Below are 20,900 nucleotides of genomic sequence, written 5' to 3' on the forward strand. Positions count from 1 at the left end.
AAAAGGAGACAAGTGTCAAGAGACTTTAAAGATGTATTAGCACCAAAGGGAAGCCTTTCCCCAGACAAAGAGAAAAAATAAAATAGGAGGGAAAAGAGAGAGGTTCTCACGCCGAGTCCATGGCGCTTAGAGCAGCTCCCCTGTAAATCAGCTGTGCATGGAGACACTGGGGTCTACCGTGGTGCCTGCCCCCAGCCCAGGAAGTGCTGCAGCGAGGGCTGCACGCTGAGCCCTCACGCCCCTGCCCACAGGTGCTGGATCCGAGACTCCCTGGTCAGCCACGTCACCAACCTGGGCCTCTTTGGCCTGGTGTTTCTGTTCAACACGGCCATGCTGTGTACGATGGTGGGGCAGATCCTGAGGCTGCGGCCACACACCCCGAAGTGGCCCCACGTGCTGACGCTGCTGGGCCTCAGCCTGGTGCTTGGCCTGCCCTGGGCCTTGGTCTTCTTCTCTTTTGCTTCCGGTACCTTCCAGCTCGTTGTCCTCTACCTCTTCAGCATCATCACCTCCTTCCAAGGTAGGCATGGAGAAGACCTCGTCACCCCCAGCCCAGGCAGTGGGGCCATAACGTGGAGCACAGGGCAGGGAAGAGAGGACCGAGGGAACTTGAAGGTTTACCTGTTCTGGGACCATAGTCTTCCCATCTGTAAAATGGGGGCATCCAAGCTACAGCCGACCAGGGTTTGTGGAGCACCTACTATGTGCAGGCACTAGGCTAAGACCTGGGGCTACAGCTGTGAGCTCCTGTTCTAGTGGGGAAGACAATGAGTAAGCAAGCCAGCAGCCGTCAAAGGCGACGTTGGGGCATGGAGAATTATCGGTGAGTGATGTGAGCGATGGTGCCTGGGGGGAGTGGGGGACTGGCCAGCCTGGGTGGGGAGAGGTTGGGCAGGAAAACAGGGAAGCAGAGCCAGGCCAGGGACTCAGTTTGGGTTGTGAAGGCCAGCTCCTGCCCTCCCCCACCACCCCAGAGTCCCTGTAGAACGGGAGAATTGAGAAGGGGGTACCAAATCCCAGCTCTTGCTAGCTGCATGCAGGCAATTGAACTTTTGAGTCTTCATTTCGTCACCTGTGAAACGAAGTGGCCTCTGAGGATTATAAATAATGTCCATAAATTCACATGGCAAACTTTTATTGAGCTATTGGTAAATCATAGGGTTGTGAGTAGGGGAAAGCAATACTGCTGGTAATATCCTCCAGCGCTGCGGGCTCCTGGCTCTGCCACTTCCAACTCAGCCAAGTCCCTTTACCTCTCTGGGCCTCAGTCTCCTCATTTGTAAAGCAGAATAATCATGAAGAGAGCCCACCTCCTAGGGATCGTGAAAGAATAAAGTGAGGCGATGCCTGTCAACGACTCAGCACATTGCCCAGCACATGGAAGGGGCTCCCCGGGTGGCACTGGGGGCAGAGCTGAGTCGAGGTGGCTCTGGGAGGGAAGAGGAGGGGTGGGGGGCTGCCCCTGCTGAGCCCCGTGCCCCCACTGCCCGCAGGCTTCCTCATCTTCCTCTGGTACTGGTCCATGCGGCTGCAGGCCCGGGGCGGACCCTCCGCTCTGAAGAACAGCTCGGACAGCGCCAAGCTCCCCATCAGCTCGGGCAGCACCTCGTCCAGCCGCATCTAGGCCACCAGCCCACCGGCCCAGGATGAGGAGGCAGAGATGCGGCCCTTCTCACCTGCCAGGCCCTGCGGGCTCAGCGCTTGGCCAGTCAGCCGGAGACTGGAGAAGGCCCAAGGATTTCAAAGGGGTAGTAGGGTGGTGATCACGGAGACCGGACTCCCAGGCTGGGCCTTCCGAATTGGCTTTGGGGACAACTAGGCTCTTGGATCCAGCTCCTGAGTGGCTCAGGAGTGCCTCATCCCGCTGGACATGGGACCACCACCCCGCCATCCTACTCTGGGGCTAAGGCACCGTCTCCCTTCACAGTCCCTGGGCCCAGCCCTCAGGGGTGATTGCCATGCGGGCACTCTGCAGCCCCCCACTATGTTCACCGAAGGCCAGCACCCAGGGAGTGTGGCCAGGGCAGAGCTTTGGAGCCAGAGCCGTGCAGGAGGAGAGGCTCCTCCCCGGAGCACAGCTCCCCTACCGCCAAGACCAGGACCCTCTCCCTCCCTCAGCCTCCCCAGCCCTCCCTCTCCCCTCCTAAAGGCCTCCATGGTCCTCCCCTCCTCCCCTGCCAGTCTCCTCTAACTTCCCTCCTCTCCTGGGGCTCCCCAGTCCTCCCCTCCCCCTCCCCAGCCCTCTGCTCACAGCCCAGGGTCCCATGCTGTATTTTGGATAGTAGTTCCCAAGAGCCTCCTGGTGTCTGCTGTAAACCTCTATCTCGGGCTTAGGGTAGATGTTCTGGACTTAGTAGGTCCATCTGTCCTTCTGGGCTTCTCTATAAATGGCATTGTCCTTTCTCCCAACTGCCAAGCCCACACCTCAGAGGGGCCCTCCGCCACCCCCAAAGCCCTCCTGTGGCAAGAACCTTGGGGGTAGCTGTCAAACCTTGTTTCCACCCCAGCACTCTGAAGACTGAGACATACTTCCACTGGGGACACTGGCCTAGAGGTCGATGCTCTCCTAAGGGTCATCTCCAACTCCCTGCAAATGACCTCGAGCCCACCCAGCTGTCCATCACAGTCAGTTCTGTCCAACACACACACCAGTCAACGGCCAGTTGTGTCCAGCCCTGGGCTAGGTGGGAGGGACACAGATGACCAGACCCTACCCACTCTCAGGGCACGAGGCATGATGAGGCAAGAGCTCCTGGCTGAGAATCCAGGAACCCTTTCTGCAGGAGGTAGCATTGGATCTCACCCTTTTAGATGGGGAGGATTTTCTTTTTAAGTACCAATTCATTTGTCTTTTGGTTATTTAAGATAAAAAAGTTCATTGTAGAGAAGTCAAACTGTAGAATAGTATAAAGAAGGCAATAAAAATCAGCTGCCGTTGTTACCTAGCAAACCAGCGTAAACACTTTGGAGCATTTCCTTCTGAGCCTCTTCCTGTGTTTCAATCATAAAAGTCGCTGAATTGAAGGTCTCGGGGCCAGACAGGTAACATGGACAGGAGAAGACAACCATGTGTGAAAAGTCCATTGCTGGGGACCTTAGTGGGCAGGACAAGGAGGGGAGGAAGGGGTCGGCACAGGGGACAGGGAGCGGCAGCGTCTGTGGAGAAGTGGAGATGACTGGCCCCCCACCCAGGGGTGGCACGACTCAGCTCCAGCCATTCGTGGCCCTGCCTTTTAAGACAAATGACAAGCCCGAATTGTGAGATGAAATCCCTTGATTTTAGAGTTATGGCTAATGAAAAATGAAATCACTGGCCAAAGAAATCACATTTGAGGCTGACCTCGGCCCATGGCTGGACACAGACATATGTGGCAGTTTATTGACCTGTGGCAGCGTGGGCTGCATGGAGCCCCATCTCCGCCTCCAGTCTTGTTCTGCTGGAGCTCTCCTCCCTGCCCGTGACAACAGTCGGTAGGTCTCGGGTTTCTGTCCCCGTGCGGGTATGAGCAGTCATGTTGTATCATTACATTTTGTGTCCAGGCATAGCAGTCCAGTCCAGTCTAAATCAAAACGCAGCCCCAGGTCTCCCCGAATGTGTTCTCCCCTCCACAGTCTCCCATCTTGTCTCCTGGCTGCTCCAGGGTGAGTGCAGACAGGGCAAAGGGGCCTCTGAGTTGGGTGGGATGGGTGTGAAGCCCCCTTGGTGGCCAGGGGTGGGCTGGCAGGGCCCTCTGGGGACCTGGGTGTGGGGCCTCTGGGGGGCTGCGGGGAATTCGGTGCATGGGCACCCTCTGCCCTGCCTCCCCTTGACGCCTCCTCGGCAACCCGCTCCTGGTGGCAGAGCCAGCTCCCTCCTTCCAGGCCCTGCAGTCTCAGTGAGAGGGTGGCTGCGGGGCCACCTTACCTTCCCCATCCTCATGGGGAGGGGGAGAAACCAGCCCCCGCCCCCGGGCAGACGGCAGGTCCCTCAGATGAGTTCTCCCACTTCTGAGAACTCTTGAACATCTAGTTTCCCATTCTGCGGTTGGGTGGGGCGGTGGGGAGGGGGTCTTGGGTCTGGTCCCATCTTCTCATGGTACACCTGGTGGGGACACATGGCACTCCTGCTGCTGCTCCTTTTGACCCTGATGGTTCTTATCTGGCACCTTCCTGGTCTGGGGGCTTTGGACAATGGGACCGGACCCAGCTTGTGTCTGGAAAGATCTCTCTGGTGTGGAAATGGATTGGAATGGCCAGAGGGCAGGCTGCTGGCCCAGACTGGCAAGAGGACTTGAGGCCTTGCCCCAGGAGACAAGTGCCCACCTGGAGCTGCTGGGACAAACCAACTAGGGGTCAGGGGGGAAGAGGGGCCATGGTTCTGTTTGCCCCAGGATTTGGGGGTCCCAGCACTCTGTAAGTGGCTCCAGGCCAGTCCTTGATCCCCATGGGGCCTAGGAGGCTTGTCTTTTGGAGAAGGCACTGTAAGGAGATGTGACCTCCCCTGGGCATGCCAGACTTACCCAGCTGCTTTCCCAGTTCCCCAGCCCGGCTTTCCCAGTGTTCTGGATGCTCTGTGTCCTATCTCCAGGCCCTTCACACACAGGCACAAGTGAGCCCTTCTGAGGGCCAGGGCCGGTTCCGGGGTGGACCCTGCACGTCACAGTCTACAAAGCCCTTGTCCACCACCTCACCTCCTGGAGTTGAAGCTGAGAGGGAGGCCAGCAGGCCAGGGGAGGCTGGCTGGGTGGGGAGCAGGTGCAGGCCCCATGGTTCCCATCCGCCCTCCCCAGCCTTCCCGGCAGCAGAAGTGCCTGGGCTTCAGGAACCCCTGGGTTCTGACCTGCTGCTCCTTGACAGATTCCCACTGTCCTCCCCACACTCTGTGAGTGACCCCGACATTCCCTCTTCAGCCCTCCCTAGGCCCAGAGGGCCAGCGGGGGCCTGAGTCCTGTCTGGACACCATGTGAGAGGAAGGGAAAATAGAGGCCAGCAGGGGCCGGGCAGTTGGCCAGTTAGACCCCGATGTGGAGCAGGGCTGACTGTGGTCCTGTGGGGCCGAGGGGAGGTGGTGATGTGGGCCTGGTTGGTGGAACCCTTCATCTTCTGTTCTCAGAATGGCTGTGGGACTGCACCCAGCCTGGCCTTATCCACACAGCTTCCTTGGGGCCACCAGAGTGAGGGCCTCCCCGCCCCTCCCCATGTGTGTTGGCTGCCTCTGCTTCCTGCCCTGGTCACCCACGACCAGCCGGAAGATGAGGGCAGTAACCTCATAGAAATGATAATCCTAAAACAGTAGTGATGACCATGGTCATGCCCCCGGGCTGCACAAGGCTGCACGCACCGCTTGCACCATCTCCGGGGGCCACCGCCTGGAGGCTCCGAGCAGTGGACAGCTCACGCAAGGCCACCTGGCCAGGAAGTGGCCAGATGGCTGTGAGTCCAGGCCTGGCCAACTCCAGAGGTCACGCTCCTGTGCCCCTGCCATCTCACCATCTCCCCCCAGGCCCCGGCAGGCATGGGCTCAAGCAGGGTGAGCCCCAGTCTGTCTCCATCCTCATTCCTGCGGCCAGGCCCTGAGCCCGGCTCCCCTCACCTCGGACCTAGCCCTGGAAAGCAGCACCATTTGTGGTCTCTGCTTTACAGAGGAGACTGGGACCCAGCTCTCGGCCCAGGGGAGCCCAGGCTCCATTGAGCCCCCAGCTTGTGAGAGGAGAGGTCTGAGCCAGCTGTGTCCAACCCCAAAGCCTGTATGCATCGCCACTTGCCAGTGTTGCTCTGCACGGAAGACTCTAGGCCTCTGGACCACTGGACCCCAGCCCCACAGCACCCACCCAGGGGGCCCTGGATGCAGCGCCCTGGTGGGTCTAGCAGCTCCCTCTGCAGGTGGTCATGGGGGGGGGCAAGCCTGGGAACCCTTCCCAGTTCCCCATACTCACCTTTCACAACCCAACCGATCGCGATGGCGCCACTGGGCAGGAAGGGTGAGAAAGAGGCTACAGGAAGCAGCGATGGGGCGGGGACGGCCTTACGGCAGAGCCTGGGACCAGACGGCCAGACGGTTGTGGGGTTCCCGCCAGTGTGGGAAAGGCTGGACAAGGATGGCGGTGCTCGGGGGCCTCGGGCTCCTGCTTCTCCTGCTTGTGGCCTCAGGTGAGCTCCTCATTCCTCCTCTGTCAAGCCTGGGAGACCTGCCCTGCTCAGGGGCCAGGTGGGGGGGGAGGGGAAGGGAGAGCCCAGGGCAGGAAAGAGGTGGGGGTGGGGGTATCTAGGCCACGCCCCCTGAGGAGCAGCCCTGACTGCTCACCTCCCTCTCCGCTAACCTGGACCCTCCAGGTTGGTCTTGCCATCCTGGTAGACTGGGATCAGGGTGGGGTCTCTTGGTTTCCCCACCGTGCCCTGGAGCGGGTGGAGTCGGGGGTGGGGTGATGGAGAGCACCCCCTGCTCTCCCAGCCCGAGCTGTGGTTCCCTGGCAGGCCTGGCTCTGTGACATGGTGGGCCCTGGACAAGCTGTTCTCCGGCTGGCCTCTGACCTCCTGGGAAGGGGGATGGGGCCCTCTGGAAGCTGAGGCCAGGCAGGGTTGCACTGTCCCTCCCCACCCCCTTCGTCTGGCCCCCTCCACCCTTCCACACCCCCACACTGGCTGCCCACTCCCCAACTCAGCAAATGGCCCCACATCCTCAATTACACAAGCTGGGAACGAAACTCGTGCCGTCTCCTCGCTCCACCCGGCGCACAAAGGCCATGGTCACCCAGCAGCTGAGCCCCCGGCCCCTGCCCTCTCCATCACCTCCCCCGACCCGGCCTGCTGGCCCTAGTCTTCTCGGCCGCCTCTGAGCAGTCTGTGGCCATGCCCTCAGGAGACGGAGATCAGTGCTCCCTGTGGTGCCCGCCTCCCACAGCCTGTCCTTGCCTTGCCCTTGATTCAGTGAGTGGTCTGTGTGTCTGCGTGTCTCGGCGTCTGTCTCCCCTGTATCCTGCCCATGGAGCTAACGGCCCGGTGCTCTGGAGGCAGAGAAACGTGGAATTGAATCAGCCCCCACGTCCTGGTGCCTGGCCGTGTGACTTTGGGCACAGTGACCAACCTCTTTGCGCTTCGAAGAACTCTGCTTCTGGCAAATGTTGGGAGAGGTCAGTTCCTTGCTCAGAAAAAGGGTAGAAAACGGCAACTATCTCTTTAGTGGCTTGGGGAGGACTGGTACAGACCCAGACACTTGCTGGGTTAATCAAATTAATTAACTTATCATTACCCAGTGGGGTGAGGCGGCACTGTTCGAAGAACACTGCGTCCTCCACAAAAGCTGTAACTCCGGCCAGGGCTTTGAGGCTATTCCCAGAGGATTCGATTACCCTGTGGCGATGTGGGTGGGCTGGCTCTGGCAAGGCACCAGCCGTGTGAACGTGTAACGAGCCTCGAGAAATTTACATCTACCTGTCGAGGTAGTGCTCCCTCCTTTGTGGACATTTGCAGGTTAGTCGCCATTCATTCAGCTCCTCGTTCGTTCACTCATTCATTCATTCAGAGAGCTGTGGGGAGCCCTGGACTGGGGTGCTGGGGTGCCACGGGGTCCTGCCCTCAGGGGCTCTCAGTCTAGCAGAGTAACACAGCGCCTCAAAGGCAGCCCGAGGGTGAGGTGGGAGCTCAGCATGTGGGGGCCGGGCAGTCAGGGCCCAGCAGGAGACTGACCCGGCCTCGGACGGGCCCTGGAGGAGCTTTAATAAAAGGACAAAGGTGTCGGAAGGGCAAGCGAAACCTGTCCCCTAAGGAAGCTCTCAGCGACGCGAGGCCTGGAGGGCCGGGGGCGGGAGGCAGGAGGCGGTCCCCAGAACTGGGGAGAACAGGCTGGGGCCACTGGCTGGAAGAGCGGGGCGGGGGCGGAGCCAACGCCCGCCCCGCCCCCGCCCCGCCCCCTGCCCCCGGGCCTCTTGCCTGCGGCGCCGGAAGCCAGAGCGAGCCTGCGGCCCCCCCCGCGGCGGCCTGTGGGGCAGAGAGCCGGGTGGGGGTGGGAGCACGCGGGTCGGAGGGCGGAGGGCAGCGTCCCTCACGTGCACCTAGGTCAGGGTCTTCCAAAGACGTCCGTAAATGAGCACACGCACACCGTTTAATAATCTGCTCTGTGCTAGTTTCTTGCCAAGAGCGTCACATGCATGGCTGCTCTGAAATTTCACAGCGGATCAGGAGGGAGGCTGTGTTCTCACCCACCACGGGCCACCAGCACCCAGCACCCAGCACCCATCTGTAAGCCCTTGGCATTCAAAGGGTTGGGATTACAAAGAGAATGGCACCTCCCTTCCAGTTGACAATTTTCTCCCCTGCTCTCCCCTCCCTTCTTCCCTCTTTCTCTTTTTCTCTCTTCTTCCCTACTCTCCTCTCTCTCTGTCTCCCTTTTATTTAAAAAAGCAAATGTGGATGATTTCATGTACATGTTCACCTATCATTTGCTTTTTCCCCTTCAATGGTGTATCATGAATATCTTTACAATCTAATAGAAATTTGAAGTTCTTTTATAGGCAAATTAAAACATTGTCCATATATAGATCTAAATATTAGAAAATCCACTCTTACTTTTTTAATCATACATTTATTCTAAATTTGTTTTATCTTTGTCTTTATTTTATTTTCATCTTAATGATTAAAAATTAACTAGTTTTCTTTTTTTTTTTAAGTTTTGCAAGTAGTACTGTGCAAAATTTTTTTTTTCATGTACCTTCAGTATCATTTTTTTTTCTTTTTTTAATTCAATTTTTATTGAGATATATTCACATACCATGCAGTAATACAAAGCTTACATTCAGTTGTTCACAGTACCATTATATAGTTGTACATTCATCACCAAAATAAATTTCTGAACATTTTCATTACCACACACAAAAATAATAAGAATAAAAATTAAAGTGAAAAAGAACAAAGTAAAAAAGAACACTGGGTGCTTTTTTTTTTTTTTGCCCCCATTTTTCTACTCATCCATCCATACACTGGACAAAGGGGAGTGTGATCCACATGGTTTTCCCAATCACATTGTCACCCCTCTTAAGCTACTTTTTTTTTTTAATCTTCATTTTATTGAGATATATTCACATACCACGCAGTCATACAAAACAAATCGTACTTTCGATTGTTTACAGTACCATTACATAGTGGTACATTCATCACCCAAATCAATCCCTGACACCTTCATTAGCACACACACAAAAATAACAAGAATAATAATTAGAGTGAAAAAGAGCAATTGAAGTAAAAAAGAACACTGGGTACCTTTGTCTGTTTGTTTCCTTCCCCTATTTTTCTACTCATCCATCCATAAACTAGACAAAGTGGAGTATGGTCCTTATGGCTTTCCCAATCCCATTGTCACCCCTCATAAGCTACATTTTTATACAACTGTCTTCGAGATTCATGGGTTCTGGATTGTAGTTGATAGTTTCAGGTATCCACCACCAGCTACCCCAATTCTTTAGAACCTAAAAAGGGTTGTCTAAAGTGTGCATAAGAGTGCCCACCAGAGTGACCTCTCGGCTCCTTTTGGAATCTCTCTGCCACTGAAGCTTATTTCATTTCCTTTCACATCCCCCTTTTGGTCAAGAAGATGTTCTCCGTCCCACGATGCCAGGTCTACATTCCTCCCCAGGGGTCATATTCCATGTTGCCAGGGAGATTCACTCCCCTGGGTGTCTGATCCCATGTAGGGGGGAGGGCAGTGATTTCACCTTTCAAGTTGGCTTAGCTAGAGAGACAGGGCCACATCTGAGCAACAAAGAGGCATTCGGGAGGAGGCTCTTAGGCACAACCATAGGGAGGCCTAGCCTCTCCTTTGCAGCAACCGTCTTCCCAAGGGTAAATCCTGTGGTAGTGGGCTCAACTCATCAAACCACCAGTCCCCTATGTCTGTGGTCATGTTAGCAACCATCGAGGTGGGGTAGGTGAATACCCCTGCATTCTCCACAGGCTCCTCAAGGGGGCACTACATCTTTTTTTTTTTTCCTTGTTTTTCTTTTTTTTTTTTTTTAACTTTCCCTTCTTTTTTAAATCAACTGTATGAAAAAAAAGTTAAAAAGAAAACAAACATACAATAAAAGAACATTTCAAAGAGACCATAAAAAGGGAGTAAGAAAAAGACAACTAACCTAAGATAACTGCTTAACTTCCAACATGTTCCTACTTTACCCCAAGAAAGTTACCTAATATAGCAACATTTCTGTGAACTTGCTCCTACTATATCCATCAGAAATTAACAGACCATAGTCATTCCTGGGCATCCCCAGAACGTTAAATAGCTTATCTGTTCTTCTTGGATTATTGTTCCCCCTTCCTTAATTGCTCTCTACTGCTAGTTCCCCTACATTCTACATTATAAGCCATTTGTTTTACATTTTTCAAAGTTCACATTAGTGGTAGCATATAATATTTCTCTTTTTGTGCCTGGCTTATTTCGCTTAGCATTATGTCTTCAAGGTTCATCCATGTTGTCATATGTTTCACGAGATCGTTCCTTCTTACTGCCGCGTAGTATTCCATCGTGTGTATATACCACATTTTATTTATCCACTCATCTGTTGAAGGACATTTGGGTTGTTTCCATCTCTTGGCAATTGTGAATAATGCTGCTATGAACATTGGCGTGCAGATATCTGTTCGTGTCACTGCTTTCCAATCTTCCGGGTATATACTGAGAAGTGCAATCGCTGGATCGAATGGTAGCTCTATATCTAGTTTTCTAAGGAACTGCCAGACTGACTTCCAGAGTGGCTGAACCATTATACAGTCCCACCAACAATGAATAAGAGTTCCAATTTCTCCACATCCCCTCCAGCATTTGTAGTTTCCTGTTTATTTAATGGCAGCCATTCTAACCGGTGTTAGATGGTATCTCATTGTGGTCTTAATTTGCATCTCTCTGATAGCTAGTGAAGCTGAACATTTTTTCATGTGTTTCTTGGCCATTTGTATTTCCTCTTCAGAGAACTGTCTTTTCACATCTTTTGCCCATTTTATAATTGGGCCGTCTGTACTACTGTCATTGAGTTGTAGGATTTCTTTATATATGCAAGATATCAGTCTTTTGTCAGATACATGGTTTCCAAAATTTTTTTCCCATTGAGTTGGCTGCCTCTTTACCTTTTTGAGAAATTCCTTTGAGGTGCAGAAACTTCTAAGCTTGAGGAGTTCCCATTTATCTATTTTCTCTTTTGTTGCTTGTGCTTTGGGTGTAAAGTCTAGGAAGTGGCCGCCTAATACAAGGTCTTGAAGATGTTTTCCTACATTATCTTCTAGGAGTTTTATGGTACTTTCTTTTATATTGAGATCTTTAGTCCATTTTGAATTAATTTTTGTGTAGGGGGTGAGGTAGGGGTCCTCTTTCATTCTTTTGAATATGGATATCCAACTCTCCCAGCCCCATTTGTTGAAAAGACCATTATGACTCAGTTCAGTGACTTTGGGGGCCTTATCAAAGATCAGTCGGCCATAGATCTGAGGGTCTATCTCTGAATTCTCAATTCGATTCCATTGATCTATATGTCTATCTTTGTGCCAGTACCATGCTGTTTTGGCAACTGTGGCTTTATAATAAGCTTCAAAGTCAGGGAGTGTAAGTCCTCCCACTTCGTTTTTCTTTTTTAGAGTGTCTTTAGCAATTCGAGGCATCTTCCCTTTCCAAATAAATTTGATAACTAGCTTTTCCAAGTCTGCAAAGTAGGTTGTTGGAATTTTGATTGGGATTGCATTGAATCTGTAGATGAGTTTGGGTAGAATTGACATCTTAATGACATTTAGTCTTCCTATCCATCAACATGGAATATTTTTCCATCTTTTAAGGTCCCCTTCTATTTCTTTTAGTAGAGTTACGTAGTTTTCTTTGTATAGGTCTTTTACATCTTTGGTTAAGTTTATTCCTAGGTACTTGATTTTTTTAGTTGCTATTGAAAATGGTATCTTCTTCTTGAGTGTCTCTTCAGTTTGTTCATTTCTAGCATATAGGAACATTACTGACTTATGTGCATTAATCTTGTATCCCGCTACTTTGCTAAATTTGTTTATTAGCTCTAGTAGCTGTATCGTCGATTTCTCAGGGTTTTCTAGATATAAGATCATATCATCTGCAAACAATGACAGTTTTACTTCTTCTTTTCCAATTTGGATGCCTTTTATTTCTTTGTCTTGCCGGATTGCCCTGGCTAGCACTTCCAGCACAATGTTGAATAACAGTGGTGACAGTGGGCATCCTTGTCTTGTTCCTGATCTTAGAGGGAAGGCTTTCGGTCTCTCACCATTGAGTACTATGCTGGCTGTGGGTTTTTCATATATGCTCTTTATCATGTTGAGGAAGTTTCCTTCAATTCCTACCTTTTGAAGTGTTTTTATCAAAAAGGGATGTTGGATTTTGTCAAATGCTTTTTCAGCATCTATTGAGATGATCAATTGATTTTTCCCTTTTGACTTGTTAATGTGTTGTAATACATTGATTGATTTTCTTATGTTGAACCATCCTTGCATGCCTGGAATAAACCCCACTTCGTCATGGTGTATGATTTTTTTAATGTGTCTTTGGATTCGATTTGCAAGTATTTTGTTGAGGATTTTTGCATCTATATTCATTAGGGAGATTGGCCGGTAGTTTTCCTTTTTTGTAGCATCTTTGCCTGGTTTTGGTATTAGATTGATGTTAGCTTCATAAAATGAGTTAGGTAGTGTTCCATTTTTTTCAATGTTTTGAAAGAGTTTGAGTAAGATTGGTGTCAGTTCTTTCTGGAAAGTTTGGTAGAATTCCCCTGTGAAGCCATCTGGCCCTGGGCATTTATTTGTGGGAAGGTTTCTGATGACTGATTGGATCTCTTTGCTTGTGATGGGTTGGTTGAGGTCTTCTATTTCTTCTCTGGTCAGTCTAGGTTGTTCATATGTTTCCAGGAAATTGTCCATTTCCTCTACATTATCCAGTTTGTTGCCATACAGTTGTTCATAGTATCCTCTTATAATTTTTTTAATTTCTTCAGGATCTGCAGTTATGTCACCTTTTTCATTCATTATTTTGTTTATATGGGTCTTCTCTCTTTTTGATTTTGTCAGTCTAGCTAGGGGCTTGTCAATCTTGTTGATCTTCTCAAAGAACCAACTTTTGGTGATATTTATCCTCTCTATCGTTTTTTTGTTCTCTATGTCATTTATTTCTGCTTTAATCCTTGTGATTTCTTTTCTTCTACTTGGTTTAGGATTGGTTTGTTGTTCATTTTCTAGCTTCTTCAGTTGATCCATTAGTTCTTTGATTTTGGCTCTTTCTTCCTTTTTAATATATGCGTTTAGTGCTATAAATTTCCCCCTTAGCACTGCTTTTGCTGCATCCCATAGGTTTTGGTATGTTGTGTTCTCATTTTCATTCGTCTCTATATATTTAGCAATTTCTCTTGCTATTTCTTCTTTAACCCACTGATTGTTTAGGAGTGTGTTGTTTAACCTCCAGGTATTTGTGAATTTTCTAAGTCTCTGATGGTTATTGATTTCTAATTGTATTCCACTGTGGTCAGAGAATGTGCTTTGAATAATTTCTATCTTTTTAAATTTATTGAGGCTTGTTTTATGTCCCAGCATATGATCTATTCTGGAGAAAGTTCCGTGAGCACTAGAAAAGTATGTGTATCCTGGTGATTTGGGATGTAATGTCCTGTATATGTCTGTTAAATCTAATTCATTTATCAGATTGTTTAGGTTTTCAATTTCCTTATTGGTCTTCTGTCTGGTTGATCTATCTATAGGAGAGAGTGATGTGTTGAAGTCTCCCACAATTATTGTGGAAACATCAATTGCTTCATTTAGTTTTGCCAGTGTTTCTCTCATGTATTTTGTGGCACCTTGATTGGGTGCATAGACATTTACGATTGTTATTTCTTCTTGCTGAATTGCCCCTTTTATTAATATGTAGTGGCCTTCTTTGTTTCTCAAAACATCCCTGCATTTGAAGTCTATTTTATCTGAGATTAATATTGCTACACCTGCTTTCTTTTGGCTGTAGCTTGCATGAAATATTTTTTTCCATCCTTTCACTTTCAGTTTCTTTGTGTCCCTGTGTCTAAGATGAGTCTCTTGTATGCAACATATTGATGGTTCATTTTTTTTGATCCATTCTGCGAATCTATATCTTTTAATTGGGGAGTTTAATCCATTTACATTCAGCGTTATAACCGTGAAGGCATTTCTTGAATCAGCCATCTTATCCTTTGGTTTATGTTTGTCATATTTTTCCCCTCTGTCTATTAATATCCTTTATTGTACCCATACCGAATCTCTTTAGTACTGAACCTTTCTCCAAGTCTCTCTGTCCTTTCTTTGTTTCTCTGTCTGTAGGGCTCCCTTTAGTATCTCCAGTAGGGCAGGTCTCTTGTTAGCAAATTCTCTCAGCATTTGTTTGTCTGTGAAAAATTTAAGCTCCCCCTCAAATTTGAAGGAGAGCTTTGCTGGATAAAGTATTCTTGGCTGGAAAATTTTCTCACTCAGAATTTTAAATATATTGTGCCACTGCCTTCTCGCCTCCATGGTGGCTGCTGGGTAGTCACTACTTAGTCTTATGCTGTTTCCTTTGTATGTGGTGAATTGCTTTTCTCTTGCTGCTTTCAGAACTTGCTCCTTCTCTTCTGTGTTTGACAGTGTGATCAGTATATGTCTCGGAGTGGGTTTATTTGGATTTATTCTATTTGGAGTTCGCTGAGCATTTATGATTTTTGTATTTATGTTGTTTAGAAGATTTGGGAAGTTTTCCCCAACAATTTCTTTGAATTCTCTTCCTAGACCTTTACCCTTTTCTTCCCCTTCTGGGACACCAATGAGTCTTATATTCGGACGTTTCATATTATCTATCATATCCCTGAGGTCCATTTCGATTTTTTCAAATTTTTTTCCCCATTCTTTCTTTTATGCTTTCATTTTCCATTCTGTCATCTTCGAGGTCACTGATTCGTTGTTCAACTTCCTCTAGTCTTGTACTATGAGTGTCCAGAATCTTTTTAATTTGGTCAACAGTTTCTTTAATTTCCATAAGATCATCCATTTTTTTATTTAGTCTTGCAATGTCTTCTTTATGCTCTTCTAGGGTCTTCTTGATTTCCTTCATATCCCGTACTATGGTCTCATTGTTCATCTTTAGTTCTTTGAGTATCTGCTCTAGGTGCTGTGTCTCTTCTGAGCTTTTGGTTTGGGTGCTTGGGCTTGGGTTATCCATATCGTCTGGTTTTTTCATATGCTTTATAATTTTCTGTTGTTTTTGGCCTCATGGCATTTGCTGAACTTGATAGGGTTCTTTTAGGATTTGTAGACCAATTGAAGTCCTTATCTCTAATTTATCAGATCTACAGCTTCGTGGAGTACACTTTCTCTAACTAACCAGCAGGTGGTGTCCACGAGCCACCTGTTCTCCACAAGCCAGTTCTCCCCTGTTTAGCCTTTTTGGTGAGTGGGGGAGTGAGTCTTGTGGGGTCCAATTGGTGTACTAAGCTTGCGTGTGTAGTTGGTGTTGCCTGCCCTGTATGTGGGGCGTGTTTCTGGGCAGTCAGGGAGTGGGGGTGGCTCTAACAATCAAATCTCCCTGGTGATCCTAGAGTTTTAAAGCTGCTGCAATAGTCTAATCCTTTAGTTCAGTCCTGCCACAGTTTGTCTCTGCCACTGACCCACAAGTCCTTGGTATTGGCGTATGGCTCCTGAGACTTGCAAGTGGGCCCCTCTTCCAGGCCATGCACCCCGGGTCCTCTGTTGAGGGATGACTGTGCTATGTCTCAGGTGAGTGCCGTCCCCCCAGGGCAGTTCTGGGCTGCTGGGCTGTGTAGGGAGGCTCCCAGTCTGCTGAAATGATGGCTGAATGGGGCTTTGTTAATTCACACTGCTCCACCTTCCCAGCTCTGGGACAATCAGCTGAGGTTGCAGGGAAGGCTAATGTCCATGCCCAGTTTTGTGGTGTGTGCCTGTTATTTGAAGCACTTCCGTCACACTGGGTTGTGTGGGGCAGCTCTGGGCTATGGGGCTGGTGATGGGCAGGAGTGTTTCCTGTCCACCAGGATGATGGCTGTGAGCGGACACCCCCCTTTTCTTGGGAAGTTGTGTTGTTTAGTGAATTTTCTCAGCCACTGGATTATTGCCTTTTGTCTCAGAGGTCTCTTAGTTCTGCTCTTGACTTGACCTGCCCAAATTGCAAGTCTTTGAAGCTTTCTGTATTGGGCTTCTTAGAGTAATTGTTTTAGAAAAAGAAAAAAGGATTAAAAAAAAAAAAAGGGCCTCCTCAGAGATCTAATGGGTTATTGAAATGCTAAGAGACAAAGCAACCAGGGCCATTAAGGAAAGGTCCACAGGGCAGAGAGATCAGCTTTTCTTCGGGATTTGCATATGCGCCTCAGGGCCCTTCCCCTTTCTATGTTCACCAGAACTCCAAAAATCCTCCGCTTTTATTTTGGAGTTTTTCGTGTTGTTTTTTTTCTCTATGCCTGTCTCCTCTCTGCTGGGCTGGCTGCTCTCAGATTCTCTGGTGTCTGGTCTCAGTCTATCTATGGTTGGAGTTTGGATCAGTAGAATGAGTTTCCAGTAAGGGCTGCCTCTGCAGTTCTCCCTTCTCCTTCCTGGAGCTGACAGCCCCTCCTCCCACGGGACTGAGCCTGGCAGGGAGGGGCGCGGGTCCCCTGGCCGCAAAAACTTACAGACTTCACTGATCTCAGCAGTTCCACATTTTCATGAGTGTTGTATGAAGTATGCCCAAAGTCAGATTGCTCTGTGGTGTCCAGTCCACGCAGTTCCTGGCTTTCTACCTACTTTCCTGGAGGAGTAACTAAAACATACAGCTCACCAGTCTGCCATCTTGCCCCGCCTCTGTGCAAAATTTTTAATCAAACACCAGGGAAGGGTATAAAAAATGAAAGGTAAATGTCCCCCTGCCCACCTTTTGTCCAGCATTGTACACTCCCCCAGGCAGCCCCCACAACAGTTCCTGGTGTGTCCTTCTGTGGAAACATTTTACCCACAGATAGTGGAGTTCCACTCTGCACCTTCAAATGGTAAAGAATCCCACAAAGCAGTTTGTAGAAAAAAGAGATGCGAATGGCCAGCAAATGTACAGATCTGTGCTCAAACGCCTTCTTAAATTAAAATGAGATTAAGTTTTACTTTTCAGATTGGCAAACAAAAGTCTGGCAAAACCTAGGATTGTGAGCATGTGAGGGAATATTCCCTCTTGTTCATTTTTTAATGCAATTTTATTGAGATATATTCACATACAAACCATCGGAAGTATACAATTGCTCATGGTATTATCACATAGTTGTGCCTATATCCCCAAGATCACTTTTAGAACATTTTCATTGCCCCAGGAAAGAAAGAAAAATAAAAAAGAAAACTAAATCCTCTCATACCCCTTATCCCCCCCTGTTGTTGACGCATAGTGTTGGTATGGTACATTTGTTGCTGTTGATGAACGAGTATTAAAATATCACTGCTGACTGTAGTCCCTAGTTTGCAGTAGGTACATCCCCCCCCATATACTCCTCTATTATTAATTCCTTGTAATAGTGTCATACATCTGCTCTAGTTCATGAAGGAACTTTTTAATATTTGTACAATTAATCACAGACATTGTCCACCACAACATTCACTGTGTTATACATTCCCATGTTTAGCTTCCAACTTTCCTTTCCATGGCACACATGACTCTAAACTTCCCCTTTCCCCCACATTCACACATCATTCAGCACTGTTAATTATGCTCACAAAAACATGCTACTGTCACCTCTGTCCATTTCCAAATATTTAAGTTCAACCTGGTTAAACATTCTGTACATATTAAGCAACTGCTCCCCATTCTATCCTCATTCTATATCCTGGTAACCAATATTCTATATTTTATGTCTATGAGTTTACATTTATGATTAGTTCATATCAGTGAGATCATACAATATTTGACCTTTTGTGCCTGACTTATATCACTTAACATAATGTCCTCAAGGTTCATCCATGTTGTCACATGCTTCAGGACTTCGTTCCTTCTTACTGCTGAATCGCATTCCATTGTATGTATATACCACATTTTTTATCCACTCATTTGTTGATGGACACTTGGGTTGTTCGCATCTTTCAGCAATTGTGAATAATGCCACTATGAACATCGGTGTGCAAACGTCTGCTTGCATCCTTGCTCTCAGTTCTTCTAGGTATATGTTGCTGGGTCGAAAGGCAACTTTTAACTTAGCTTCCTGAGGAACCACCAAACTGTCCTCCATAGTGACTGTAACATTTACACTCCCATCAGCAGGGAACGTGCTCCAATATCTCCACATCCTCTCCAACACTTGTAGTTTCCTGCCATTCTAGTAGGTGTGAGATGATACCTCATGGTGGTTTTGATTTGCATTTCCCTAATAGCTAGTGAAGCTGAGCATCTTTTCATATGCCTCTTAGCCATCTGTATTTCCTCTTTGGAAAAATGTCTATTCATGTTTTTTGCCCATTTTTTAATTGGGTTGTTTGACTTTTTATTGTTGAGTTGTAGGATTTCTTTATATATTCTGGGTATCAAACCCTTATCAGATATGTGGTTTCCAAACATTTTCTCTCATTGAGTTGGTTGCCTTTTCACCCTTTTGACAAAGTCCTTTGAAGTACTGAAGGATTCATCCTCTTGTCCACTTTTGGTAGAATATAAATAGGTGCACCCTTTTTGGGGGGGAAATTCAGTGATCTGTAACAATTTTTAAAAGCATATACATTTTAACCCAGAAATTCCTATGATAGGAATGTTTTCTATTTATTCTCAACACGAGATGGCAAAGATGTAGGCTTAAAGATTCTCACTGAAGCACTGTTAAAAATAACAAAAAACAAAACAAAACAAACAAAAAAATACCTAAGTGTCCATCAGTGGGGTCTAGTTGAAAAAGTGTTGCCGCACCCATGAAATGGAATAGTATACAGTGATATAAAGAATGCAGTGGATCAATGTATGATGTGGTCTTCCAGATATATCGCTAAGTGATTCCTTTCACGTAAACTTAAAAATGATCTACACACACACACACACACACACACACACACACACACACACACATACATTTGTAAATGCATAGAAAATTTCTGAAAGGTTGTGCAATAAACTGTTAAAGGTAGTTTAATGTGGCCTGGGAGGTACAGGGAGAAGGACTTTAACCTTTCATTTATGTTATATTGTACTGTTCAGTTTTTTTACTCTATGCATGTATTACTTTTGTTGATAGACAGATATGTAGACACACATACACATGTCCAAAGCAAATATGTAAATATACAAATAGTCTTACAACAGAATTCTCCTCTCCAGGAATAAGTCGTAATGACTCTTTGAACAGATGAGCAGATTGTGCCTTAGAGAGTTTAAGTAACTCACCTGAAGTCACCCAGCTAGTAAGTGACCCAAAGCCTTCCCACCATCCCCTAAACCAGGTGAAAGAGGACTGGATTAGAAGTCATGCAGCCTGGTCCCGAGTCACTGTTCTCCACAGGGCATCAGTTGGCTGTAATCTCTACCCACCCCAGGAGGTAGCTGTGAGAGCTCTGCAGTGAATGTCGGAGAAAGGGACAAACCAAGACAATACATCCAGTGGTCATACCAATTGAGAGGGCTTTGGAAAGTCTGATATGGAGCAATCAAGGAAAGCTGGGAAAACTCCCTGGAGGAGGTGGTAAAAGAGTGATAACATTCACATATGAAACCTTTAATATACAGAGACACGTACCAAGCCCTTTGTACACACTTTCCCCAAAGCATCCCATTGACTCTGCAAGATGGAGGGAGGGGTGCTATCTCCTTCCCCTTGGAAACCAAGGCCCTGGGAGGTTATGCGTCCAGCTCAAGTGCACAGCTATTGTGGATGAAGCTGGGATTCCAGTCCACACCACCAGACTCTGGACTCTGACCTCCTTCCCAATCCCCTCCTGCCCCTCCCCACCCATCCCAATCACACCCTCTGCATCCTTCCCTCAGGTTCGGAAAGTTCCACAGAAGAACTGGAGTCTCCGAGAAATCCCTGCCTGGAGAGCAGCATTGGCAACTACTTTGATGCCTTGGCGCTGAACAGCACTGCTACTTGCTTCACCATGTGTAGGCTGGGGGATGACTTCTGCCCTCTGGAGACACTGCAAAGGTGAGGGGCCCTCTGAGCTGGGGCAGGAATCTGGGGCTTCGGGAGGAGAGGTAGAGATGATTAGAAAGGGCGCAGAGTCTTCAGCCCCCACATCCCCAGCAAACACTGCCCCGATCTTGCCCTTGTGAGACACCCACACCTCACCACCACCAAGTGTCCCTGGGAATCAGGGGGCTCCGTTGGTCCAGCAGATGCAGAGGTGACTAAGTCCCTGTCCCTGCCCTTAGGAGTTGTGAAGGGACAGGCATGAGTCCAAATGATGATAACTCCAAAGTACTATTTTACAGACTAGAAAGGTAGACAGGAGACCAAGTAAGCCCAGAGCAGAGAAGTCTGCCAAGGCTTCACAGAGGAGGCAACCCATGAAAGGGTTCTGAAGGCTGAATAGGAGTTGGGCCCAGAAGATGGTGGGTGATACAGGGTACAGAACTCAGAGAGTACTGGGAAGTGCTTTGAACTGTGAGACAGTAAGGGCTGGGGAAGGAGAGTGACAATCGGGAGGTAGAGTGGCAGAGTGGGGTGAATTGGACTGGAAGTATAAGCAGACCCCAAAATGTGATGGGTCAAGTGAGCCATGTAGAGGAGTCTGGACTTGACCAATGGGAGATGGTGGTGGTGGAGGAGGACAATGATATATTTTAAGCAGAGAAGACCATAATCAACTTTCCAGTTTAGAAGAAAGATATCTCAGGTTTCAAGGAGGGATACAGAGGGCAGAGATGCAGGAGGGGACGTGACCAGGTAGGAAGTAAATGCAGTGGTCTGGGTGAGAGTAAGGGCTGAACC

At 48.2% G+C, this 20,900-nt stretch overlaps 2 protein-coding genes across 8 annotated transcripts in view; both read left to right on the forward strand.

Annotated features, from left to right (window-relative positions):
• The window catches only part of ADGRG1 (adhesion G protein-coupled receptor G1), a 39,079-nt gene extending 36,125 nt beyond the window's left edge, over positions 1–2,954 (forward strand). For all 5 annotated transcript variants that reach the window (XM_037815593.1, XM_037815591.1, XM_037815592.1 and 2 more), the window contains exons 13-14: positions 252–520; positions 1,494–2,954. In XM_037815593.1, coding sequence (XP_037671521.1) covers positions 252–520; positions 1,494–1,624 — 400 coding nt within the window. In that variant the 3' untranslated portion in view covers positions 1,625–2,954. The remainder of the gene's footprint in view (positions 1–251; positions 521–1,493) is intronic.
• A 2,757-nt stretch (positions 2,955–5,711) lies between these two features.
• ADGRG3 (adhesion G protein-coupled receptor G3) overlaps positions 5,712–20,900 on the forward strand; it is a 38,848-nt gene continuing 23,659 nt past the window's right edge. For all 3 annotated transcript variants that reach the window (XM_037815588.1, XM_037815589.1, XM_037815590.1), the window contains exons 1-3: positions 5,712–5,837; positions 5,956–6,129; positions 19,955–20,114. In XM_037815588.1, the coding sequence (XP_037671516.1) occupies positions 5,729–5,837; positions 5,956–6,129; positions 19,955–20,114 (443 nt within the window). In that variant the 5' untranslated portion in view covers positions 5,712–5,728. The remainder of the gene's footprint in view (positions 5,838–5,955; positions 6,130–19,954; positions 20,115–20,900) is intronic.

Source organism: Choloepus didactylus, chromosome 22 (genome assembly GCF_015220235.1).
Source record: "Choloepus didactylus isolate mChoDid1 chromosome 22, mChoDid1.pri, whole genome shotgun sequence".
In the NCBI taxonomy this organism is placed as follows: Eukaryota; Metazoa; Chordata; class Mammalia; order Pilosa; family Megalonychidae; genus Choloepus; species Choloepus didactylus.